The following is a 27723-nucleotide window of genomic DNA, read 5'->3' as shown; positions in this document are numbered from 1 at the left end:
TACAAGTATAAAATATAAATATAAGTATATATGTATGTATTTAAATAATGCGCACATACTACAATTGCTTACTTGCTTAACGTCCAAACTAAATATTATATAATAAACACTTAATTACAATGTAATGAGTACTAAATGTAATGTAATCCTTTGTAATGTATGTAATTATGTATATGACTAATTACTATGTATGACAAGATGTCTGACTTGTTTGTTGTACACTTATCGTAACGGTTACTTAATAAACTGGTAATTGTTATGTTAAATATAGGACATTAATTAATTATTTTTTTTTTTGATTTTACTGAGATACATATTTATGTACTTGAACTAAAGCGAAATTGTTTTGCGTTCATAATTTGTTTGCTTTTTCCTATAATTGTTTTTGTTGTTTTTACATGCTACTTTTGTATATGTTAAATGGAACTATAGCCACATGCTATAGCTCCTGAGCCTGTTTCGCACTTATTTTCTTGTTGTTAGGCGTACATTAGCTTAGACCATATCCACAGCGCCGTCCGCTTCGTATGTGGGTATGGAGATGACATCGCTGCGTCTGGGCATATTGGATATGCCAACATCGGCAGCGGGTATATTTATTGCTCTTGTTGTTGTTGCATATTTTTGTTGTGTTTGTTGCTGTTGTCGTTGTTCGCGCCTTTGTCGTTGTGTTATTGTTGCAGCTGCTGTTGCCGATGTGTTTGTTTTTGCAGTTGGTCTACGCTCTTGCTGCGTTTCGGGCTCATCAGCATCATCACTGCTGCTACTCGACGAGACATCCTCTTCGGAGTCTGTGGTAGCGGTCGCAGCGTTGACCGACTTCTTGTTCGCCTTCATTTGTTTAAGTACTTCATCAGGATTACTTTCGAGCGTTGAATGTTGGCTGGACGGTGAGTGACTATACTCGGAGGTGTTCTCCTCATCCGATACGACGGTCACATTGCGTTTGTGTATGGGAATTTTCGGTATAATTGGTATTTTGTAGCCACGACGCGCGCGCATGCCGCGTCCAATTGGTAGACGTCCAATGCTGGATATGGAGAAAGAAGTTCAGTTGAGTAAACTTTTTGGAGAAGTACATCAAAATTTTTTAAATAATTTTGAGGTTTGGTAAAAAGTCGCAAAACAATTCGGCTCCTCGACTTTCTATCTTGGGAATGCTATGTGGTTGTCTCCATTAGATTAGGATTAGAGTGTCATTGTTCTCTGCATAAATCCGCTATAGAAATAATTGGATTTTAACGGTAAAAAAACAGCTGGAAGAACCAAAGTCGGCGAGGGCTCTAGGTGACGGTTGCCTACCACCTAGCAGAAATCAAAGAGAAGGTCAGGTGAGAGCCAGTCTTCAACATACTGAAGAAAACACTCGCTGAACCGCCTATTGAGAATTTGGATAAAGTTTGAACCTATCCTCAACAATACTCCTTATTGCTTTATAGCGTTTATAAGAAACCACAATATAGAAGTCATCGAGACAATCATCCATATCAAAAAGGTGGGACAAGGTCTTCTGGATGTACTGAAATTATTATTATTTTTAAGATCGATATCTTAAGTCAAATAGTTCCGGAGACTTTAGTTAAATGCTTTCTCCGTAAGTCAAATGACGGAAGACGGCATAAACTATTTCATACCGTTTCGTTAAGGAAAAGCGGGTTTCGGAATTAAGACAAGTCAGTGAAAGTCTTTAAAAAGACAATGCTTCTAAAAGGAATAGCTTCTCGGTTGATAAACTCATAAACAAATATACCAGTTAAACTTTTAAGCGACTTACGGCAGATTTCGCCATTTTATTTAGCTTACCTTCGACGTCTAAGTCCATAATGATAGTCGGTATCCTCACCCTCCTCATCCGACCAACTGTCATCGAATATATCTTCATTGGATTCACCATTCGCATTATTGCAAGCCTGGTCATCGGCAGCCAATGACTTGTCCAACGTGTGCTGCTGATGTTTTCGTCGTACACTGCTCGTTCTTGGCGTCATACGTTCCATTACAGCATCACGACTTAAATCGTGTCTACTTATGCTATTGCCATCGTTCGCATTCTCATTCCCATTATCAGACGCTTGCAGACGTGCTGTCGCCAACTCAGCTTGATTACTGATTGAGGTTGTTGTCTGTATGCTCAGTCGATTTTCGTTGATAAACTTAATCACCTTTTCGCCCAGACGATCAAGGTGCTCATTGGAACTACAATAATCGGGTAAATCGAGTCTTTCGTTGCTATTGATCACATCGTCGAGCATTTGGTCGGGACTAGAGCATGCATCTTGGAATGTCACATCTAACGGTGTCATGGAATTGCCATTCAGACTGGTTGGTGTTACAGCGGCTGCTGCTGCATCCGTCTGTTGTTGTTGCTCCTTTAGCTGCGCACATTGCATAGCGGTTTGTGGTTGTGCCGACTGACGCTGCTTTATGCGATCTGTGGCATATAAAACTTCATAGGATGGCAAACCAGTCTCCATGGCAAGTGTCATAGAGATATCACGCATTGCACAGCAGGCGTTTGGACTTATATCCATTTCACTAATATCCATGGCATCGGTTTGAGTTTCCGTATCGACCAATTTGATGTTCTTACGATTCTCTGGCTCGCTCTGATAACGTCGGTCTCGACTTGGACTATATTTGGGTGCAGCAGCGAAGCTGCCCGAACCAACACGTCGATGTCTGCTCTTCTTCGGCTTCTGCGTGGCCACGCAGTAAGACTTCGTCTTATTCAAACTTATGACCTGGGCGTAGAGCGTTGCCTTGAGTGGGCTCTGTTAAAGAAAATACGCGGTTAGGACTTTGAATATGTAGAGGGTTCGAAATAAATTGGTTTGATTTGGATCGATATTTTCACAACTAAATGAAAGAATAGCTTACCTCCGGCGTTGTTTCGGGGTCAGGTGTCGACGACTGTTGTTGTTTTTGAGCATTTCCTGGTATATTAATAGGTGGATTAAGTCGTTTTCGATAATTTTGTATTTTCCGCAGCGTAGTACCCAAGCGTCTCGTTGGCTTGTAACCTGGCAGTTGCTTTTCGCGCCTAAAAGATAAAAAATAGATATTAATGCTTTAGTCCAGCTGTCTTGTCATAAAAATTAAAGCTGTGAAACCTACATAGCGATCTCCTTTTCTTTTTCCTGTAATTGTGTCATGCATTCACTTAATTCTAGATACAGTCGATTTGTCTTCTCCAACTTATCCTCATAGACCAGTCGTATGTCTTGCGCATGCTGCCACTCAGCCGTGCGCCGTCTGATCAAATCCTGCTCATATTTATGTATGCTGGTGCCATTTTGTGAGATTTCCTTGAAATGCATACGCACTTCCTCATTCCACGATTGCTGCGCCTCGAAGTAACCGTTGTCGGTTTTACGCAATAGCTCCGGACCGGCTATCTCCAAGTGCGTTAATATTTGTCCGAACGAGGGACGATTACGCGGTTTCGTATGCCAACATAAATTTACTAATAATTTGAAACCCTCTGGGCAACTGGACGGTATCGGTAGTTTCAATGAGTTATTGCCCACACCCCAAATTATGGCTGATGAGTCGACATCTTTGTAGGGTATTTCGCATGTCAGCATCTCCCACAGCACCACGCCGTACGACCATATGTCCACCTTCTCCGAGCACGGCTCGTTACGTATCACCTCTGGTGCCATCCAAGCTACGGTGCCAGCGAAGCTCATTTTCGTACTCTTCTCATTCCATTCTTTGCTTGTACCAAAATCACTGATCTTCACTATCTCTTGATGGCCAATCAGTATGCTGTAGGGAGAGGAAGAAACTTAGTAAAGACTAACCAAGACATTTTCAGTAACTAGCATACGTACTTGGGACTTTTTAGATCACGATGTATGATTTTATGAGAGTGCAGATATTGCATGCCGTGTGCAATTTGCTTCGACCACGAGACTAAACGTGATGGCAACATCACTTTCTTATTCCGCTGTTCCTTCAATATATTTTGTAGTGGACCATAGGGACAAAACTCCATGATTATACAATAAACAGGCGGTTGTGTGCAAACACCTCTGTGAAAACGAAAAATTACAAGAGTTTAGCATGAAATTATAAAGTAAATTAGTTTATATACAAGTACTCACTTGAACTTAATAATATTTTGGTGATCCAACTTTCTTAAATGCTTAATATCTGTTTCCTTCAGTTCTTTCACCTTTTTCACCGCAACAATTTCGTTGTTCAGCTTTCCACTAAAGACCGCACCTTGCGCGCCGCTGCCCAGCCATTCCAACCCTGTGATGCATTCAAAAGGTATTTCCCAAGCGTAATCTTTCGGATCCTTGATCTCGATAACGCCAGTCTTGGTCATAAAGGAGAGTATCGGTTTCATACAACCCAACAGACTTGTCATCACACCGATACCCTTGTCATGGTAACCATTTGTGGGTGTCCATCGATGTTGACACGTATTATCCGAACTGTCTGTGCCGTTATTTTGTGGTTGCGGTCGATGGAAATCGATGTCTGTGGTGTAGGAAAGATTCCCGCCACCTATTCTCATATGTTCCAGTCCATCTTGAATGCAGGCCATGCTGGAAAGAAAATATTTAAGAGTTGTATTAAAAATTAGATGAGTTGGATTTTAATATTTTATTTCAAAAACAGTTATTTTAAATAGTAAGACAGCTATAGAATTCAAATATTAAGCATCTATGGCAAATAATATTGAAATTTTATTTTAACAATATGATCCATATGAGACCCATGTCGACTTTTAAACTAAGAAGTTAAAATCTTGAATTCGAACTTTCCTATATATATTCAGGAAAAAACGTAGATCCCAGAATAACAGGTCAGCACCGGCAATGTAGAATTAATTATCACTATCAGACAAGACTCGGATGCCTTTTTATGTCTTCTAAACATCACTTAGAAATTATGTAGAAAGGGTATAAAATGTAATTTCCCAGAATTTACCGAAGCTATTCGACCCTGATCAACGTTTTTGGGAACTAACTTCCACTGAATATCTCCTTGGAATCAAAGTACCACTTTTAGCTAATGAGCTCAAGCTTAGTCTTAAAAGCTTTCTGTTTTAACGACATTCGGAATTTATATTTTGTAAAACGAGTGTTCTGGATTAATCATTGTGGTTAAGACCCAAATTCTATTTAAAATATTTTCTATATAAGGTACTGAAAATTATAAAAATACTCTTCCAATTACCTTGTAATGAAATCTTTTAAACTTGAATATATCGATATCTTTCCAATGCGGTATAAATTACAAATGTCACACTCTAAAAGTTGTAACGTGCTGCACACTTCCTTACTAAATTGACGCTTACGCTAAATATTTTAATTGTTTGAAAATCACGTTTTGGCTTTTCCTACGTGGAACGAAATAATATCAAACGGAAGATCGCACAAATTCCTGGCACCAACCGACTAAGTTTTTCGCAGAATTTCTAATTTTTTTTTTAATTTTATTAAATTTTATTTACCACAAATAAATTGGCATGTTTTTAATAAACAATGAGGTAGAACAGCTTTACTTGTAATTTTATTAATTCAGTAGTATCTGTATTGGCTGAGTACGTGACTGCAACAAGGTGGGTCACGTCTTCGAAAACTATTTTCTTAATAATCGATAACAAGTTTCCTTGGCAGGAAAATAGTTTCCTGTTAAAGCAACTGAGAACTCAAAAAGCTCTTCAGTAAACAAATAACACGCAAATTTTTAAATAATTTTGTATAATAATTTCATAACTATTTTACTTTCGCATACATATGTACGCACATAAATATGTTATAAAGACACCCATATTTTGATTTTAATTCTCCTTATCAGACTTTATCTTGAAAGAAGAAATTGTTGCCAATTTATGAAGTGAGCAATTGGTTTGGCATTTTATCATCAAAACAATGAATAGTTAATAAATGTCAAAAGTATATTTGTTGGTACATTAGTATATATGTATGTGTGTATAAGAGATTTTTTAGAACTTTTATTTTTATACTCTCGCAACAAAAGTTGCTAAGAGAGTATTATAGTTTTGTCCACATAACGGTTGTTTGTAAGTCCTAAAACTAAACGAGTTAGATATAAGGTTATATATACCAAAGTGATCAGGGTGACGAGTAAAGTTCAAATCCGGATGTCTGTCTGTCTGTCTGTCTGTCCGTCCGTCTGTCCGTCCGTGCAAGCTGCAACTTGAGTAAAAATTGAGATATCTTAATGAAACTTAAAGAAGGTTAAGTTCGAATCGGACCACTGCCACGACCACAAAATGGCGAAAACCAAAAACACATAAAGAGCTATAACTAAGCCCTAAATAAAGTTATGAAAATAAAATTTGGAACATAGGATCGCATTAGGGAGGGGCACATTTTAATATAATTTTTTTTGGAAAAGGGGGGCGTGACCCCGCCAAACCAGTAAAGCTATATAAACCAAACTCTCTGCAGTCGTTTCTTTTAGCCGTTTCCTTATACAGTCCAAAAATTAAAGAAATCGGATAATAACCATACCCACCTCCCATACAAAGGTTAGGTTGAAAATTACTAAAAGTGAGTTAACTCACTAACGAAAAACGTCAGAAACACTAAATTTCACAGAAATAATAACAGAAGGGAGCTGCACTGAGATTTTTTTACAAAATGGAAAATGGGCGTGGCATCGCCCACTTATGGGTCAAAAACCATATCTCAGGAAGTATTCGACAGATTTCAATGAAATTCGGTATATAATGTTTTCTTGATACGCTGATAACACGAATAAAAGATGTGCGAAATCGGTTCACAACCACACCTACTTCCCATACAACTCAATCAATTGAATCCCATCAGATTCCTTCACTTTATAATATATACATAAGGAACCAATGAAGATAGCAAAATAAAACTTTACACAAATACTGTATATGATCTGTGGCATCAATTGTGAAAAATTTGTCGAAATCGGACTATAACTTTTCGATGACCCGGATATCGAATATAAAGAACTCAGTGCCCCATGGTAACTGTTCACCGAAAATTTCGGTAAATCTCTCAGGTATCTTAATTTAATTCAGAGGAAATATTTTTCTTCTAATAGTGTGTCTTTGTACCAGAAAATGTTAAAATCGGGTCATAACTTTCCTTATGAATTTATGAGAATACCTAATTATAGGATTTTCAAAAATACGATGAGCTTAATAACTTATAAACCGGTTAATATGTGAAATATATTTATGCCGAATATATGGGTCAAATTGTGTGTTTTCTTATTAAAAATATAGCAATAACCTGCGAGAGTATAAAATGTTCGGTTGCACCCGAATTTAGCTTTTCCTTACTTGTTTTACATAGATTTACCTTAGGTAGTTTATTGATAGCAGTATTATAAAAAAAGTTTTTTAAGAACCTCTCAGATGCTTAACATATGGCACGTACCAAAGATCTTGAAATAAAGATTATGAAAGAGAAGATCTTTAATTTAGTTTATAAAAGAAGCTGAATAAAATATTTGATACCCATTTTGCAAGTTGTAGCTGTTTTATGAATCGACATACGAAGCCGAAGATTAATGGGTGTGTCACATTCTGTTTTTTCGTTTAAAGTATAATATTCCTAGTAAAACTTCTGAATGGTTTAGTTTGTAGTTCATTCCTTTTGTCTGATATTAAGTTTAATGTCCCATTGCGTTCATCCAGGCAGTTTAGACCATTATTTCTAAAATCTTCTAGAACAAATTTTGAGTTAAATGAACCATTCTGCCGAATATGTCATGATTTTAATTCGCATTCCAGCATATTTGATCCATCTGACTCAATATTTTGCATCAAAAAAACTATTTTGTCTTCTCTTAATAAGTAATATTCAGAAATTTTTAACTTTTTGTTTTTATAAATTTTTAATTCTCAGCTGTTGAAATGTTTGTTTCTGTAGCTGAGCAGTTTGAGAACCGGACGCTTAAAAATCTCTTGCCTTTCTAGACTCGGCAAATTCCGCTCGTATGCGGACTGCGCCCCACGCGTCGGTTGGGCGGGAGGAGGGTAATCGTTTGGGTTAATAATAATAAAAAAGAGATGTTGGTGGTGACTGTTCGAATTTGTATGTAAATTCTCTAGTATTATTCAAAATTCCTTTCTTTTTAATCTAGCTCCCAGAACTCAGAAGAAGTGATTCAGTTTCTGTTGATGGTCGGATAAAGTAGTACCTTTTTGATGCCAGAAAACTCCAATAATTGAATCCCATTTATCAACTGAGTGTCTTACAACCAACAAAAATTTACTTAGAGACTTTCTTTCTCATCCCAATATTGCAATGATCTTGTAAAGTCCGGACAATCAAGAAATCAAGAAAGTGTTTGGATGATTTGATGCCGTGTATCAAATATTCTGGAAAGAACTGGATATGGCTCCACAACAAATAGTTAGTGTCCAGCTGAGCGGTTCATTTCTGGATATGGGTTAGTCTCAATAGACTGATGGTTTCAAGTGCTGTATGGAATCATTTCATATATAAGAATACATTTGACTTAGAACCTAAATATTTCTCAGTACATTCAGAATTTCACATTATTACTAAACAAAACATCAGTACAGCATAAAACCCACTTATATGGATATATGGACATGTGTATAGTATGTATATATGTACATACATATGTAAATATATACAAACAACAAAGCCCAAAGATAATATTTTTGAACTTTTATTTACTGATAAGAAGGCAACGCGCCATTTCTAAAAAAAAACTAATCAAAAGGGGAACTACCTACTCTTAGAATGGTATACGACTTTGTATTGCTTTTTCGGCATGCAAATCTGAAATATAAATAAACTATGATTAAATAAAAATTCCCTGCACAGCACATGTCTTTGTTGAATCTTATATTTTTTATCTTTTTATGCATGTTACGTTTACGTTGTTAAAAATATTTCATTTTCCGAAAGCGTCAAAGTTATAATTAAATAACAATTGTAATTGTTAAGCAGTCGCACACGTCTATATATGGCATGCATTATAAAAATAATGAAACCAAAATGCAGAATATCGAACATAGAAATAACATAACGTCACGTGCAGATACAAAGAATTTTAATGGGAATCTTATAGATAGATATTATACTATTACTCACAATGTAATTGTATTTTCATTTGAAATGGAATGAAAATTCCACGATAATCAATTGTGTTATTCAGGTTGTTATGGAAATGGTGTAATTAACAAGATCCATGTTAATAATTACAGTTTTCCCTTAGAATTTGTATGAGTCAGAATGAGTTCCTTTGATTCTCAGATTGCCAATTTTTTTTTAATTTTATGGAAAATTTAAACATGATCAGTATAGTTAACTTCCAAAATCGAAACATTTGCCTTCGATAGTTCGAAAAAAGGAAATTCGAAAGCATTCTTACTAATTATAAGATATAGTTACTATAAAATAAAAATATATATAATGAATATTTACTTCTTCTAGGGGTCAAAGGGGTTTACTACTATAAGGGGCCAAAATTAGATGTTCGAAATAAATAAAGAAATTATATTTCGAAAAATACTGGATAAATTTTTTGGTCCATTCTCATTCCAGGCACATTTTGCGCTAGTGAATTATTATATTATTATAAAACAAGTAAGGAAAGGCTAAGTTCGGGTGCAACCGAACATTTTATACTCTCGCAATTTATTTAGAGATCTACCTATATTTTCGGTGAAAAATTACCCTTAGGCACTGAGTTCTTTATATTTGATATCAGGGGCCTGAAAAGTCATGGTTCGAGTTTGGCAATTTTTCCACAAGTGATGTCACAGCTCAAATACAGTATTTGTGTAAAGTTTTATTTCGCTATCTTTATCGGTTCCTTATGTATACATTATAAAGTGAACGAAACAGAAGGATTCAAAATTGAGTTATATGGGAAGTAGACGTAGTTGTGAACCGATTTCATATTCCACCAGTGTCATCAGAGTGTCAAGAAAATATTATATACCGAATTTCATTGAAATCTGTCGAGTAGTTATTGAGATATGGTTTTTGACCCATAAGTGGGCGACGCCACGCCCATTTTCCATTTTGTAAAAAAATCTCAGTGCAGCTTCCTTCTGCCATTTCTTATGTGGTGTTTCTGACGTTTCTCGTTAGTGAGTTAACACACTTTTAGTCATTTTCAACCTAACCTTTGTATGGGAGGTGGGAATGGTTATTATCCGATTTCTTTCATTTTTGGACTGTATAAAGAAACGGCTAAAAGAAATGACTGCAGAGAGTTTGGTTTATATAGCTTAATTGGTTTGCCAGATATATACAAAAAACCTATTTGGGGGAGGGGTCACGCCCACTTTTCCAAAAAAAATTACATTCAAATGTGCCCCTCCCTAATGCGATGATTATCGCCATTTTGTGGGCGTGGCAGTGGTCCGATTCGAACTTAACTTAAATTTTCATTAAGATATCTCAATTTTTACTCAAGTTACAGCTTGCACGGACGGCCAGACGGACAGACAGACATCCGGATTTGAACTTTACTCGTCACCCTGATCACTTTGGTATATAAATATAACCTTATATCTAACTCGTTTAGTTTAAGGACTTACAAACAACCGTTATGTGAACAAAATTATAATACTCTCTTAGCAACTTTTGTTGCGAGAGTACAAAAATCCTATTTAAGAATTGAATTGATGAGCTTTCAAAAAGTGGCAGAGTGGTTTGAGAACCGTGTATTTAATTAACATACATATGAAATATATCGTTTTGAATCTTTTGCTGAGGTAAAGAGTGCACCATGAGTTTGAGATTTCACTCTGTCGACTATAAAGTTAAACCATAAAACTTGTAAACTACTTCTATAGTTAGAGATTGTTACATTTCTGAGGACAAGAACTCAACACAGATAAAATATTAAAGAAAACAAATAAATATTAAATTATTACAGACTTGGTTAAAACAACTAATATATATGTATACATATGTTTAATATAATTTCAACAAGCTTTTCCGAAAGCACTTAACCACAACTATGGAGTGCTTTATCATATTCAGAGGAAAATAACACTTGAGGTAGTTAAGACTTTAAGAATCCTTAGTAAAGGCAAACATTACTTCAAGATTCATAAATGAAAGGAAATAAAGTAGATAACCAGCACTTAATATGATCATAAGCAACAGCTTAAGTTTGGGTTTACGTAAAATTCAAAGTAGTGATAAGAGTCTTTTTTGGGCGAGATTCATGTTTCAACATGACTAAGAATAAAAACCGCTTAATAATGGAACGGTGGATAAAAATGTCAAACAAAACAACAACTATTCTATTCGAAATTATCATTTCGATATGTGTATAATGTTATCCCGCTCAGAAATATATACGTTTCTATCGCATTTAAAAATTTTAAATAATTGTGCCACAAATATAAAAATTTCTAGGAAAAGATAAGCAAAATAAATAAATAATACAAATTAAATATTTTCCCTCGCGTAAAGAAAATGTTTTTTTTTTTTTGCTATTTTGCATTGTTTTGAATATGTGACGAAGTTATGGCGCGATGTTTATAGAGAATACGTGGTGTGAAAAAAAACAACAATAACAACAAATTTTTGCGATAAGATAAGGTTGAGTGAATTTGTATGTACCTTACATACATACATACTTGCGGAATTTTATAATATTCGCACATCACACCACTCAGCAAGCGCGACAGGTGAATGAAATAAAAAAATGAAACACCTGAATTCTACATATATACGAGTATGTAATATTTGTAATTGGTTTATAGTATTTTATAAATTTGTTCTAGTGTTGTTAAGCTTTTCTATTTATGAATGTGCATGTAATGTACATATATGTATATACATATCTATGTCTATATATTTATCTAGTTTAGATAGGCACGTAAGCACCTAAACCTGTTGGAGCCAATCGATGTAATTTTATAAATATTTTACGTATAAAATATCGTATATATTTCATATATCAATCCTTCAGAAACTTACTTAAGTTGAAACATATGTAAAGTGGGTTATATGAGCACTTAATTTTGAGTACATTATATAGCAACTACTAAACTATATTTATTTTACAATAATTTTAATATTTTTCAGTAATTTATCTAAAAAATTCTTGCTGAAATTAAACAAAATAGCTGTAATCAGCGAAATCCTTAAAGTGAACAGTACCCGTAATCTCTATGCAAATTTGACCCACATTTTTCCGGGAACTTTACTCAAACAAAAAAATCTTTGCTGATATAATAGCAACCAGATCAAATTTGGGATTAAAGCTAAGTAGAAAGCGTAAAAAGCGCCAGCTTAATAAGTTTGCTGAACAAAATTCGGTGGGAACTATATTATAATTTCGTATGGTATTAGCTATAAACCGCAAATTGCGGTTTGAGATAAAAAGGTTAATTATAAATTTAAAACTGTCGGATAATATCGAAAAAAAGAGTAAAATAAAGAATGCGGTTTATGTCCAAAAAAAATATTTAAGAATTCAAATTACATATGTACATTAGGGTGGCCCTTTGTTGTATGGAGGATAAAAAAGTTTCTGGATTCTCGATCGCACCCCCTAGAAATATGCAAATAGCCCAAAAACTAGTATATGCAAAGTTTTGGGTCAATCAATCTGCAAGATCAATCAAGATCTGCAATTTATTACCTTTCCAAAATTACCACAATCTTAAAAATCGGTCGATTGATGATAGAGTTACAGAAATATAAATATGAAAGTAAATTAAATGTGTTGCACGTGCATTCTCAAGCGTCGCATGCTCGTGATATACCGCTATAACGGTTCTAATGTGATTCTTATTATCTTATTACGGTATGGAAAACCAGTAAGGGATAGTGTGGCTTTGAAATATGGAAGTCTGAGACATAGAAATGGCAAAAATTCTTAATTTTTCAGGATTTCAAGCTCCTTGAGCAACCTCTAAATCTTTTTTGATTGACCTAAAACTTTGTATATACTAGTTTTTTTTGGCTATTCTCATATTTCTATGGGGTGCGATCGAGAATCGGAATACTTTGGAAAATAAGGGCCACCCTAATGTACATATGTATGTATGTATGTAATTGACGTAGGCACCGCTTAAGCGATTATAGGCGAATCAATAAGAGCGCGCCATTCGTCGCTTTTTCTCGCAATTTGGCGCCAGTTGGAAATCCCAAGGGAAACCAGGTCGCTCTCAACCTAATCTTACCAACGTAGTGTAGGTCTTTCTCGGCTTCTACCAGATTTATTGTAAAGTCAATGATTCGGGAGTTTGAAAGGTATATTCAGGAAACGATTAATTTCATTTGATCATACTCAAGGTCAAAAAGGCGGTTATAAGTCTTTTGTTTCTCGCATCATTTCGGTCTAGACTAGAGAACCTCCTGACAAAGTTCATTCGCTGGAAAGCACTAAAACTCGCGCTCGCTTTATATAATTAAGTTATAAATATTCTCAAGTGTAAGATTTACTTGAAGTAGTCGCCGACTCTTAACTAACAATTCAACCGAACATTCCCCTCACCCCAAGCTATTTTATTGTTCACTATAATAATCGCTCGTTAGAAAACAATTGAATACAATATTGTTAACGTTTACAGGTTAATTAGAAATACCATTAAAAACATGCTTTCTAAATATAGATATCCATTTATAAATATAAATATTTATGAATTAAAATCGAACGTTCACTTTGACCTTCGATTAAATCAATTAGAACATGACAAAGTACAAAGTGAAACTTAATTAAGGGCTAATAACTTTTAGATTAGAAATTGTATAGTAAATAAGTAAATAAGAAAAATAAAATAAATAATGTGAAATGGAGGAGATTTAACAACAGAGTTGGGGAAGGCCGTCCAAAATTGGGGGTGTTTACAAATAAATTCATATATATTTATATTCATTATCATTGAAAACATATATGTATATATTTTTACTCTATATACAGCACATATTATAGACGTTTTGTTCATCGAACGGTTGTTTGTAACATATAATATTAATCGATATAATTATAGAGCTATGTATATATCAAAATTTATGAACCAAATACTGAAAATAAATAAAGAAATTTCAGAAGCCAAAACTCCATTTTAAAGTCTCTATTAAGTCTTGATCAAGAATATGGAATATCTTTGTAAATACCTTTCGACATTGTAAAGTTAACTTCAGTTATCACTTAGAAAAGCTTGGTGAAGTAATGAAATTATCAATGTTTCGTATCTAGAAGTAGACTGGACCTAAATCTAAGCGTTAAACTGAGGAAGGAAACGCTTTTTACTCCAGCGAATGGACAAAAAAGAAAACAAATCGCTTGAGAGAACAAAGGTTGTTCTACAGAACGATCTGAAGATGGGAATTGAGTATGATCAGGAAATTTTAGTCAACAAAGAAGAAAAACACAGTACAAAACTTTAAAGAATTAGGTAATTTCATTATTGAAATCTGACGAAATCGGTAAGCGGATGTAGCTGTCTATAACAGCAGCAGTGAAGGTAGTCAAATTATTATTAAAATTTGTGGTCAAGGAGGTTTACATTATGTTGTTACGGAAGTATGACGGACGTATAGGGGTCCGAAAACTCAAATCCAAAATTTTGAAGAATGTTGCTTAGCTCATACACCTTTTTTAAACATAAATTAAGTTATGTAGACCGGTCGGAAAGTCATCAACTATTACTTGCAGAATTTGCTTCTTAAGTTATATCAATCGATTTCAGTCACCTTCTTCATCTTGAGTAAAAAAAAAGTAAAAAAAAACTAACAGATAAACACACCATCTCTTTATCGATTTTAAACCTGCTTTTGAAAGCACGACAAAGAGATGCCTTTATGCTGCTATGTCTAAATTTGGTATTCCAGACTGAATAAGGAAGCGAAGCGTATGGGTCTGGTAGTGAACGAGGACAAGACGAAATATCTCCTGTCGTCAAACAGTCAGTGCATTCGGGCCTTGGCTCTTACGTTGATAGTCATAAATTTGAAGTTGTAGATAATTTCATCTATATTGGAACTAGTGTTAACAGCAATAACAATATTAGCCTAGAAATCCGCAGAATCACTCTTGCCAACAGGTGCTACTATGGACTGAGTGGGCAATTGAAAAGTAAAGTCCTCACTCGATGAACCAAAACCAAACTCAACAAGTCCCTCATCATTTCGCAAATACCGCAAACGATGGAACGATGAACTGTATGAGTTATTTGATGACATTGGCATAGTTCAGTGATTAAAACGACAGTGACTGCGCTGGCTAGGTCATGCTGTTCGAATGGACGAAAGAGCTTCAGCTTTGAAAGTGGTCGATGCGGTACCCGTTTGTGGAAGCCGAAGAAAAGGAAGATCTCCATTCCGTTGGAAAGACCAGGTGGAGAAGGATCTGGCTGCACTTGGAATTTCCAATTGTCACTTGACAGCGAGAAGGAAGGTTGTGAACTCGGCTTTAACAGCGAAAGCCGTGTCTACGCCTGTTAAGAGGAAGAAGAGAGCCAATGTCTGGAATGTTGTATTTATACCCGTCAGTATATAACTATAAAGAGTTTACAGCTGCTGAAGTACTACAAATGAATATTCATTCACTTTTGAATTATCTCCTAAACACGCAGTGGAGTTTTTGTTGTCGTACAACCCTAATGGAAAAATACGCACGCGCTCATAATATCTACTATTGAAATCAAAACAAAAAAAATAAATAATTCTGAGTTTAATTTAATGTTGTGGCGGACTTTGACCCTGCAATAAATAAATATTGTGTCGGTTCGTGTCGGTGTCGCAGACAAAAGTCGCAATTCTTTTGCGGTCGCATTTATTGCTGTTGTTGTTGCTATTGTTGTGGCGCTCCATTGAAGGTTGGTTGGGAAGTCTGATTTTTAGGGAATCTCTTTAGAGTGGGCAACAATTTATTTTTAACTGCAATTACGTAGTAATTTGCAACGCAAAGCTGCTGTTACATACATATATACATACAATTGCACACGAAGATTGATGTGCAAGTGTATGAATGATTGTAATTAAATGTTAAAGTATGTATGTATGTAAGTATGATATGTACATATGTGGATACGATTATATATTTTTAAATTAGCACTTCATTGAGGTTAACGACAGGACTTTTGCTTTTACACCCAACCGTGCGATATGTTTGCGATCTCCCACACTTAGGCACACCCCCACTCACCTCTTTTCGTTGACCGTCGGCTTGTCGGGTGGTTCGACATTTTTGCCAAAAACCGATATGTAGAATACCATTTTCAACACACGCTCACGTCGGTCGAGTCTCTTCCGTTAATAAAGTGTTTGTGATTTTAAGCTCTTTGTTGTTGTTGTTATTATTTTTGTTTGTGTTGTTATTATTTTTGTTTTTATTGTTATTTTTTATTTTTTTTTTGCTTTTTTTCGCAATTGTATGTGAGAGATTACTGCAATTTGATTTTTATTTTTTGCTGAGTCGTGGGTTTTAGCGCAGCTGCGTTTGGTTTCAGCTTTGTCTGTATGTATGTATTGACGTGCGCACTATCGTGCCTTGCTTGTGTGCGCAAAAATGTTGAATTTATGATAATGAGGTATTTTTGTGGCGTCAATATTTTTTTCTGGCTACCTTTTTTGCGTTCTTAAATTGATTTTTTTGTTTTCTCTTCGATTTTTTAAGCACAGATTCGAAACGTTTGGGGTTCAGTGCGGTAAATCGAAATTGATTTTTTTAATTTTTGGAACAGGCGAGCTAAGCGCGACTTACATGCGTTTCTATATAAGTATTTATGTATGTTTGTATGTATTTGCTTAAAAATATTTGTACTTTTTTATTGGGAGCACTTTCGAAATGTTGTATTTGTTATTGTTGTTGTTGGCGTACGCAAAATTTAATTTTTTTATTTATATATTTTATCAGCCGATTGTTGTTGTTGTTAATATTTTTGTGTAACTTAATTGATTTATTTTTTTCGCGAGCATTCTTTTTTGTGTAATTCACACACACTCACACCCATATATACATATATGTAAATATGTATGTATAAAATTGATTTATGCACTTGTATTTGCTTTTTTTGCACACACACACACAAACTAACGCGACGCGCATTTGCACAATTCCACGCTGTAATTGTGAGCCGTTTGTTGTTGGCGTTGTTTGCTGTTGTGCTTTAGCTTTTTGCCAGTCGACTTTTGTTAACTGTGAATATGCGTATTGTTGTTGTTGGCATCAGCGCCGCGTACACGCTCCACCACACGTTGGGAGCCCGGTTTGTCGCGTTACTATCTAGAGGTATCTAAGATATGTTTAGCGCTTCGCGTTGAGCGGGAGAACGGCCAACACAAACGTTACGTTGGCGACTGCTGGCTGGTTATAAAAAGAGCCGTGACGTCAAGGTAAAATACATACAGACATACATGTATTTGTATGCCGTTCACACAGGTGCGCTTATATACTGCTGTATATATGTACATATATTTAAATACTCGTATTCACACATAAATTGTATTAACTTCGGCATACACACGCGCACAGCTGGTCTTACTCCTGGCGTACTCCAATTTTTGATTTGTTATTTGCCAATATATATTTTTAAATTTGCAATTTAGTTGGTAGCTCATGTTATCACTTAAAAATAACAATTATATATGAATACATATATAATGCACAGCAATTCGATTTCGATTTTTTTTCCTTCTTTTCACTTCTCATTTGCGCTCACAGATAAGCCGCACGCGCAACGATTCCAACGACAGCGCTTGACGGCGTTCGCAGCAATTGAACTCACCGTTACGATTGAAGTTCGTCAACTGATTTTCGCTGTGGAGATTCGGTGCTCACAGCACCGTATGTGCACAAAGTGCGAAATTTTTTTCTCACCGTTTTGCTGATTGTAGATGAATATGTGATAATAATGTTGTTATTGCTTTATTGGTTGTTGTTTTGTTGTTTTTGCGCTGGTGTTTTCGTTTCGTTTTGTTGGCTTTGGTGTTCGTGTTGGTGTTGGCGTTTATGAATTTCGCATTGAAGTTAACTCGCTGTCTGGCTGTGGTCTGATTTGAAGTAATGCGCATACAGGGTGGCTCGTCAAGTAATTGATGATTGTGCGGTTAACTATACACAACACTCCCTTATTATACTCGTACAATTGGAATATTAATCCACTTGAAAATTTTTAAATAGAATATTTGCAAAAATGGGGATGGTTACCCTTCTCAAAATTATCTCCGAGTGAAGTCATTAATACGTAAATTACTTTAGTTCTAGACCCATATTGTAATCGTTCTGTTATTATTAATGCTATTTAATTGAAATATCAAATACACTTGAATATATGTTTAGCTGTAAGTTTTCAAAATTTTCTTTCGCTTTGTAATCTTATTGCATTAATCAGTACTCCTTATTAACGGCTTTATATTATATATTTAAAACATTTTAAATTTGAGCTTTCTTAAGACTCTTTGATGGTCATATTTTAATATTTTAATATTTCGATATTTATATATTTTCATAGCTGTCATCAATTCTATAGTCTTCTTTCTTCTTTTGTTTGTATTGGTTATTTGTAGCGATTTTTATGTCTTTAATTTATGTTTGCTTAAAATCAAATCCAACCAGGTGATGATGCGCGAAATCGTTGAGCATCCTGTAGCAGTTGATTTTATGTTTGTTAAACATATCCGTTTGTCAATGGCCTTAAATATTTTTGCTTTAATCTCATCTGACCACTTCCATTAGTTTCTACCAATCAGTAAAATATGTTTTGAGATATGTTTTAAACTCGCCATCCAATGAATAAGATAGTAATGCATTAAACGTCCAGCGTCAATTTGTGTTGCACTTTACTTTTTAATCAATATTCTTCTTAAGTATGTCTAGTACTATACATATGATCAAAATTGGACGAGTCTACAATTACACTCCTTTCTCTTATTTTGGAAGTTGGCGTAGATTCGAAACACCGAACGTTTGACAGAAACTCCTATTCAAAATATCAAAGAACACCCTCATTCCAATTGGACTCAGTTGCTATTGGCCCCTACATATTTAATATAATAAAGGTTATCTTCGATGTTATTTAATGAAATACTCAAGAAATATCAAGAAACATGCTATTGTGACTTTTAAGCGTAAGTTATGGGCATATTAGAATCTGAACTCAAGAATATTCTTAATGTATACACTTTCTTACCATATACGATATATCATAAGTGTATCAAGAGTAGTTATGTAAGTACCTTTGAAAGCCATCATTGCATATGAACTAAACTGAAGCAATTTAAGTTTTGAATCGACAAAAAAATATAAAACGAGCAAATTTTTAACCAGTGGACTGTCAAATCAGCAACATTCTTCAAAGATAATTCTAAAAACAATTGTGGTATGGTAACGATTGAGCTAGTGTTTCGAAAAAACTAAGGCTGAAGTGGTATATGGTTACATAGGTAGTTCAGGAAGTTATAGATGAGTATTTCCAGTCTCACGGGTTACTTGACCATTTATTATATTACAAAATAATTTCTAAGCTTATTAGAATATTTTTTTATATTTGGTTGTATTTTTACGACGAGTATTTGACATTCTCACGAACGGGCAGTCGAGAGTAAAGTCATCCCTCGACGAACAAAAACCAAACTCTACTAGTCCCTAATCATTCCGGTCCTGATTTGTGGTGCAAAAGCGTGGATAATGTCAACATTCGATGAGACGGCACTAGGAGTTTCCGAGAGAAAGGTTTTGCGGAAGATTTATGGTCATTTAAACATTGGCAACGGCGAATACCGCACACTATTTAACGATGAGCTGTATGACGACACTGACATATGTATGTTGTTCGGCGAATAAAAAGACAGAGGCTACGTCATATTGTTCGAATGACGAAAGCGCTCCAGCTTTCAAAGTGTTCGATGCAGAACCCACTGGTGGAAGCTGAGGAAGAGGAAGAACTCCACTCCATTAAAAAGCCCAGGTGGAGAAGGACCTGGCTGCACTTGGTATCACTAATTGGCGTCAAACTGCGACAACAAAAAATGAATGACTCGCTATTGTTAACTCGGCTACACTCGCGTAAGTGGTGTTTACGTCAGTAGAGAAGAAGTAGATTTGTCATGAACGGGACAATATTTCATACTCTCTTCTGTTTTGCAGATTTTTTTACACGATTTTTGGTAGTTTTGATTTTCAACCCGACTTTGAGCCAGTAATCGTAAGCTTCTTCATATTAGACCCACCTAAAGAGCTTTGTCAGTTAGACGGCTCTAATTAGTTAATGCATGTTAAACTCAATTAGAATCCACACCCCTACCCACTAATATATATCGGATGCCAACTTGGAATTTTCATAAAAGTATTTTTTGAACGTTGTTGATGGGACACCCTATATGCGAATACTTAATTACACTACGGGCACGTATTGCCGTATATTTGTAGAGAAACTGGCAGGTATTTTACCATTCTCTTGCGCATTGCGCTCACCAAGCGGTTCGGTTATTTGGCCAACAGACGATCGATGCTCATTAAGATCGTGAAACCAGTTTTTGAAGCTGGTTGGTTTGACGGAGTCAATTTACTATGTACTAAAAACATTCACATGCATTAATATGAATATATGTATGTGTGTAAGTATGTATAGGTATGCATATATGTATGTATATGAGCGTAATATGAATTTTTGTGAGTGAATGGTGACTGTCACGGAATAGAACCATTTTTTTGCACGACGAAGAATAATTCAAACTTGTTCGCTATCGTTATCACTTTGAGCACGTTAGAATTTCAAAAACTTTACTTTAGTTGTTGTTTTCGTTTTTTTACAAAATATTTAATTTATTTTTAGTAAAACTAGTTATTAATGATTTTTACTGGTTTACAGCCATAAACAGTCTCCGTTGTTAAAAGTATAGAGCAATAATCGCTGGACAACCAGCGTGATCGATATTGTTATAATAAAGCGCAATCGACGGTAATAACAATAATAATAACAATAAAATTCGAGTTGTCAGTCACATGGTGAACTCTCTTATACTCGTGACGCGAAAAGCGTGCAAAATATTTACATTCAATCAAACGATCGAACGATCGAAACGATAATCGTTCTTTATGTTGATTTTCAATTGGGCGCAGAACTGAGTACATGCTGGTGTATCGTGTATTTATTACTTCTTAAACATAAAAGTAGAACATCAAATATTAATAGATAATTCCTGGACCGATTTCTCTCATTTTCGCTACCAAGCTACTTTATATCCGAGGTTATACATTCAGTTAAATTTTTTAATATATTCAGCATAATAATCGAAAAGAAATCAGTATAAGGCCCAATGGAAGTTTGAAAATCCATATATTAGATATATGGGAGCTAGGAACCGTTTTAATATTATCTGTAAATTTCTATAAAATAATCCGAAAAAGCATGGTTGAGCTATGGGAGAGGTCATTGAAAGGAAGAGTCCATGTTATATTGATATTCATGACTTCGAGGTACGAAAAATATTTCAGCTGTGTTCATTGCTTACTTCGTCTGTAGCAGCCGCTAAGGTTAGATGTGTTCTTATGGGTTTGGCGATTTTCGTTTGTTTTGGCCAAAAACAGCCTTTTCCCATTTACAATTATAAAGAGAACCTTAAGGAGCCATTGTTTTATAAACCCTGATTTCTCGATGAAAGAGCTAAAAGATATCCTAAAAAACGAGTTAGAGAAGTATTTCGACGATTGGAAGAAGTTTTATTAAGTATTATTTTAAAGGCGACAAAATTAATGTAGACAATTGAATAAATATATTGTCTTACAAGCCAATATGTCCTTAATTTAAGACCTAAATGATACCCGACGAGTGAATAGGATTGCAGAATCAAAGAAGCCAGATACTTCTGTTCTTGTGAACCCTCATTCAATATAAATTTCGACATGTTCTATGGTAGTTGATCCTTTAATCCCTTCTCCTTTATAATGTAATCAATCACTAATCGGTAGTAAGCCTAAAGTAATATTCTTGTGTTCCCGAACTACAAAAAACACAACCAACACGAAATGTCTGTTTTACTGTTGGAATCTTTCGTTACCAGATCGGACCCGGATGTATAATTGGAAATGGATTCAGAGCTCACCTTAACACTTTCTAACCATAACCATCTAACATGTCTTGATTGCATTTTTTTCAAATATCTTGCTATTTGGCTTCAAATATCAAAACATTTTATTTATGTACCTTCACCTAAATTCTAAGGCCCAACGTCAATTAAAGGATTTGTTTATCTAGAACAGGAGTTTCAAATACAATTCTTAACATTTACTAATCAAAGAATAAAAGATTCTTAAATATATTAAAAATATATTTATACTTGATGAACTTAAATACTTTTCCATTTACCTTCTTCGAAAATCGTCCGTTTGATCTTGATATATGTTGGCAGCACTGCCATGATGCGATCGTACTTGTGGTAAGACATTATGCGAAAGTGATAATTCTGTTGATTTTTCCAAATCCTGTCGGCTTCTACTTATTTGTTCACTAGACGGATGCATCGTATGAGAAGTTGGCCTTTATGTATATGTAAATACATCTATACCACTCCCCAATAGATTATTGCTGGAATAAAAACGGTAAAATTATTATAAATAAATATACATACATATGTTAATAATATATGTGCTATAATTTTGAGGTTAGTATAAGAATTTGATTAACACTAGATGTATGAACTGTGGTCAAATTTGGCCGATTCTTAGCCGATTCTTTCTACATCTTTAGAATTACTATTATTATTTTATATTTTTTTTACTTATTTATATTTGCCTAAACCAAACAATTCCCACAATGATAATATTAAGTCCGGTATAAAGAATTTCATGTTTTTGTTTTTAATTTATTATTACATTATTTAGAATGACCCGATTTATCACATATGCACAGGTTTATTCAACAACTTGTTGAGGTTTTGAAGATAATTTCATAATGTTACTCTTATAGAAATCGTTGTTGCTATCATACTTAGATTTGAATTGATTTTTTATTTTGCTTATTTTGCAATATTATTTGTTTTTGTTTTTCTTTTGTTACTATACTAGTTTACTTAATAAATTTGTTCATGAAAGAAACGGCATCGGCATCGACCGATATTTTGCCAACTGACCGATAAATCGGCATCGGCTTCGGCCAAAAAATTGGTATCGGTCGGACACTAATTACAAATAAGACCCATTCCGTTACATAATCATAGTGATTTCGAGATATGTTTCAACAAATTTTGTTTAATTTGAAAATAACTGCTATGGAAATTTTATTCATCAGAATTTATATTAATTTTGCGTTTTGGGAACAACTTTAAGACACATATAAGAATGGCTCAAAAATAATAACGTCCTGAATTAAAAATTTATCATAGAAAACTTGACAGGTCCTGATGTTAATGCTTCCTCTGCTAAATCTTAACCGACTTCAAGTATAATGCTGATCCCAAAAATCAGTACAAATATTTCTTGTAACTTAAGAATAAGATATACATACATACATACATATGTATCTCCAAAACATGATGAAGTGTATCCAAATCGTGCAAATTGTTTCTGTTTTTATGTAAAATATAGTATATAAAGATGTCCAGAGTTCTCGGCTCACCTACTCAAACATGTTCTGGACTTAAACATCTGCAATTGAAGTCTCAATCGAAAATGAATGTAACTAATTAATAGCCAACATAATGGTCTTTGGGTAGTTGATGTATGATCCTTTATTTTTGTTAACTGTCAACTGATTTCCGGATAAGCTATAGAAAAGTGACAGAATTTCAAAGATCTACGATTTTTTTTAGAAGCTTTAAGTAATTTTTAAATATACAGGACTACATTAATTAACCATGACCATGGTGTAACGGGAACAGACATAAATCCGAATCTGTTCTCGTATCGGGCCAAAGATTGTCAACAGCAACCTATTTCTGGAGACATTGCTAAAGAACGAAAGAAACACCAAGTGACAATGCGGGCAAATGCGGCGATCTGAGTTGTAACTTCATAAAACATTAAAAAGTTTTGGAGAATGTTCCTGAGTTGATAATCAGTGATCGTAAAAATATTCAGGGCTGTTGTGGAATCTGATTGTTGTCGGAATCAGAATTCAAACCTATAAAAAATATGGTTCGTGTCATGAATTCTGATATTATTGGTTTGATATTTGAATCACATATAGGTGTCATGGAACCAATTTTATTCGAAATAATTTCTCATTTTAATTCTATTTTACGGGTTTAAAGAAAATTATGAAGTATTTATTTGATTAAAATTCCAAAAAAATTGTCTTGGTAATTTTGCCCCATGAATAAATAGTGGTGCAGATGATTCGAATATTTTTTTGCTTATATTCGAAAAGATGAAAATCCAATCTGATTCTGTGACACCAATGAAAATCAGAATTGGTTTGTCATTCTGACATTTAGCAAATCTGTCTTAAATTCAACAACACCCCTGATTAATTTAAAATTGGAGGTCCAAAAAGATGCGACCAAAAGGTATCCTTGAATATTTATAATAAGTATTATATAGTATATTGTTAGATTTTGATACGAACTAGCACTAGTCTCAACTTGTACAAAATAAATAATAGAAATTCATTAATACTGATACAATTAAGGACCAAAATCATAAGGTTTGGCACAAAAATTAAAAAATAAAGGAAGATAAAGTAATAAAACTTCATTAAATGACATAATTGGAAATATTGCAAGATTTGCTGTGGGAGTCACAAAAAAAAAGAAAAAATATTTATTTAAAAATTTGTTCATAAAACTAAATATTAAATTGTTGAAATCAAATAAAATTAATAAATTCTAAATTAAAATTTTTAACTGGTGCACGTTTGTTCTTTTTCGGACTAGTTAATTATCAGTATGGAATTTTTAGTTTTAAACAATTTAATTTCTGACAACTATGTAATTTCAGGGTATATAATTTAAGGATATTTGGAGCATTACTGATTTTATGTAAAGAGCTCGATACATAAATTTTATTATTGTTTTCTCAAGAACACGTTTCAATTTATTATCCACTGGGAATTATGCTCAAAGCTAACAATATCCTTAACCTTCACTATTTACTGCTTTTCCGAAGGAGTTTTACACTGTTAGGAGCATCGGAATATATATACTTACAAATGTGTATATGTATGTATGTACATACATATATTTGGCTAGAATTTATAACAGAAAATAGTGAACTTGAATTCCAATGCTCATAAACATAAGTTTTTCATACAAAAATATTTTTTTTTACTGCTAGCTGCGTAAAAGCACACGCACACTGCCTCACGGAACGCACACATATTTATATAACTATGTACATATGTATGCATTTATGTTTGTATGTATGTATCTATGCGGCACATCACTGCCGCTATGTATAAAAATAGAACGATTTCCGCGAATTCGAAATGAATAAGGAAGGATAACTACTCACCGTTGGCAAATTGACACTGATAGGAAACACACTTTCAACACCAACACCAGCACAGCTGAGCGTCAAACAGCACACACCTACACAAGCGCACCAATCACTGCTGCGCTGTGGATGTTTGTGTGTACACTCGTATAACAATTTAGAATATTTTCAATAGCGGATATGCGCTCAACACGGATTTCTATTTATTTTACTTTTTAATTGCTTTTAGCAATAATTATGACTTTTGCTTTTATTCACTTTGATTTTCATGCGAAAAAAATACACTTTTTTGCTGCGGTACAGAATATTGATTATATAAATACACAAACAGGACTACACAAGCAGCAAGCACCCAACAAAAATAGAAAATGTGGGCCCAGCGCACGTTCTGCGGCTAAAATAGTGCACTTAACCACCTTCACTTTTCGGTATTATGAAACTTTTTTTTTTGAAAATTTATGCTTGTTTTGTATGTATAATGCTGAGATATATTAAATTTTTCGATTTTAGCTGCGTCAAATTATGTTATGGACTTTACGATTTCTGGAATTTTAGCCAACAAACACAGCGAGTAGCCACTTTTGTGTAGATATTGCCGTCGTATTCACCATGGCTTCCTTTTACTCGTTGCCATTGGCTTTTGCTTTTGCTCCTGCTTCTTGTGCTTCTTCTTCTTTTGCTTCGCCTTTTGCTTGTTTCACTGCCACTGCTACTACCACTACCACTTTTATTGCTATTTGCTGCTGCGGCTGCGGCTGCTTTACGCCAACATAAAATCAATATTGGCCGCACAGCACATTTTTCAACACTCACTTTTAGTAAATCACTCGCCACACAATGTAAATCACTACAAATTAACTTTGAAATAAATTATTTTCGAAAATTTTATTTCGAAAAAATATGCACTAAACTTCGATTTAAATGTTGTACAACGCTACGAGCCCGTTTCTATATATATTCTATGTTATATCATGTATGTGTGTGTTTTTTTAACCGTATAGAATCACTAAGCGTTTATATCGTGTAGTATCCGCGTGCTCTCCGGCGCCAATCCAACTACTGAACCAAGCAGTCAAAGTAACAAGCCATGTTGCTGACATCGCAGCCTGTCAACTCAAACAATGTTTTTGTACTCATTGCTGTTGTTGTTATTGTTGTTTTGGTTGGCTCTGCAGTGGTTAGTGTTTGGCCAAATCGATAGCTTGCGCAGCGAGTGGTAAGTTACATATATTTTGGGAATGAAACAAAACAAAGAAGTGGAAAGCAAAAAAACCTCGCTGGAAAACTGTTTGCTTATTGGTGGTGGCTTTTGCTTCCTGAGAGCGTCTGAGCAACCAGTTTTGCGCTATGCCAAGAGGCTGTTGCTCAAATCCAGTTTTGAGCGACACCTTACATGCTGCACACACACACACACACCCTCACACCTGTATACATACAGCAGCCAACAACAAAAGGTTAGAATCATGCGCAGTAGACGTCATAACCCACGTTGTATAGCTAGCCAAGTGAGGAAGAAAAGAAAACCTCAACAACAACAATACTCGTCAGTTGCAGGCATCATTCTCTCCACCCTACTACGTTGCCATAGCGCTGTATGTTGGAACTATTTTTTCGAAAATATGTTGCTGCTGCCACTGCGCTTCGGAGCGCCGTATTGGTGTTGAGCTGAGTTGGTATGAATACTATCGATAACCCATTTACATACATATGCACCAATACACACACCAAAAGCAGTCGCTGGTATACATGCAGGTATCTCCACAATTGAACTCCAATTAAACACCTTAAACAGCAACAACAAAGCGAGAAATGCAACCGCAGCATTATTCTACAGTGGGTATTTTTGGAAAAATATTGCGTAAAATATTAGTATGAATTGGTAGCTTACGAAAATTCTAGGGTAATTTTACGAAGTATCGTTTTTCCACTGCTCAGGAACAGAGTTTGAACAATGTTCAAATCGGAAGCAAAACATTTTGTCAATAAATCCATGGAGTTCTGCGTCAGGCAATAATAAGCTTCCAAGTGTATTTCGACAATGAAAGAGCTTCTTATAGAATATATTTTTCTTCTTCTTGACTGGCGTAGACACCGCTTACGCGGTTATAGCCGAGTCCAAAACAGCGCGCCACGCATCTCTCCTTTTGGCAGTTTGGCGCCAATTGGTAATACGAAGTGAAGACAGGTCCTTCTCCGACTGGTCCTTACATCGATGTGGAGGCCTCCCTCTTCCTCTGCTTCCACAAGCGGGTACTGCATCGAACACTTTCAGAGCCCTTCGAACAACATGACCTAGCCAGCGTAGTCGCTGTCTTTTTATTCGCTGGACTATGTCTATGTCGTCGAACAACACATACAGCTCATCATTCCATCTTC

The 27723-nt window shown here is 34.8% G+C and overlaps 1 protein-coding gene across 2 annotated transcripts; it reads right to left on the bottom strand.

The window, feature by feature from the left end:
• Positions 1 to 379: 379 nt before the first annotated feature.
• LOC105217394 (mitogen-activated protein kinase kinase kinase 13-B) lies at positions 380 to 26401 on the bottom strand. Of its 2 annotated transcripts, XM_011192376.3 has the most exons (8): positions 25366 to 26401; positions 22286 to 22504; positions 4107 to 4556; positions 3834 to 4034; positions 3115 to 3768; positions 2878 to 3040; positions 1804 to 2771; positions 380 to 1030 (listed from the first exon to the last, which is right to left on the bottom strand). In XM_011192376.3, exons 2-8 carry the CDS (start codon positions 22438 to 22440, stop codon positions 496 to 498), a joined length of 3126 nt encoding a protein of 1041 aa, XP_011190678.1. In that variant the 5' UTR covers positions 22441 to 22504; positions 25366 to 26401; the 3' UTR covers positions 380 to 495. The 2 variants fall into 2 exon arrangements, with proteins under 2 accessions (XP_011190678.1, XP_011190694.1); XM_011192392.3 differs by lacking the exons at positions 22286 to 22504; positions 25366 to 26401 and adding an exon at positions 16123 to 17744.
• Between the last annotated feature and the right edge of the window lie 1322 nt (positions 26402 to 27723).

Source organism: Zeugodacus cucurbitae, chromosome 4 (genome assembly GCF_028554725.1).
Source record: "Zeugodacus cucurbitae isolate PBARC_wt_2022May chromosome 4, idZeuCucr1.2, whole genome shotgun sequence".
Taxonomy (NCBI): Eukaryota; Metazoa; Arthropoda; class Insecta; order Diptera; family Tephritidae; genus Zeugodacus; species Zeugodacus cucurbitae.
This window is presented reverse-complemented; position numbering and strand designations above follow the sequence as displayed.

Coding starts and splice junctions, on each gene's coding strand:
- LOC105217394 (XM_011192376.3), bottom strand. CDS start 22,440: ATGCATCCGTCTAGTGAACAAATAAGTAGAAGCCGACAGGATTTGGAA. Junction 4,557..22,285: donor ACGGACGATTTTCGAAGAAG/GTAAATGGAAAA, acceptor TTTTCTTTCCAG/CATGGCCTGCATTCAAGATG. Junction 4,035..4,106: donor CAAAATATTATTAAGTTCAA/GTGAGTACTTGT, acceptor TCGTTTTCACAG/AGGTGTTTGCACACAACCGC.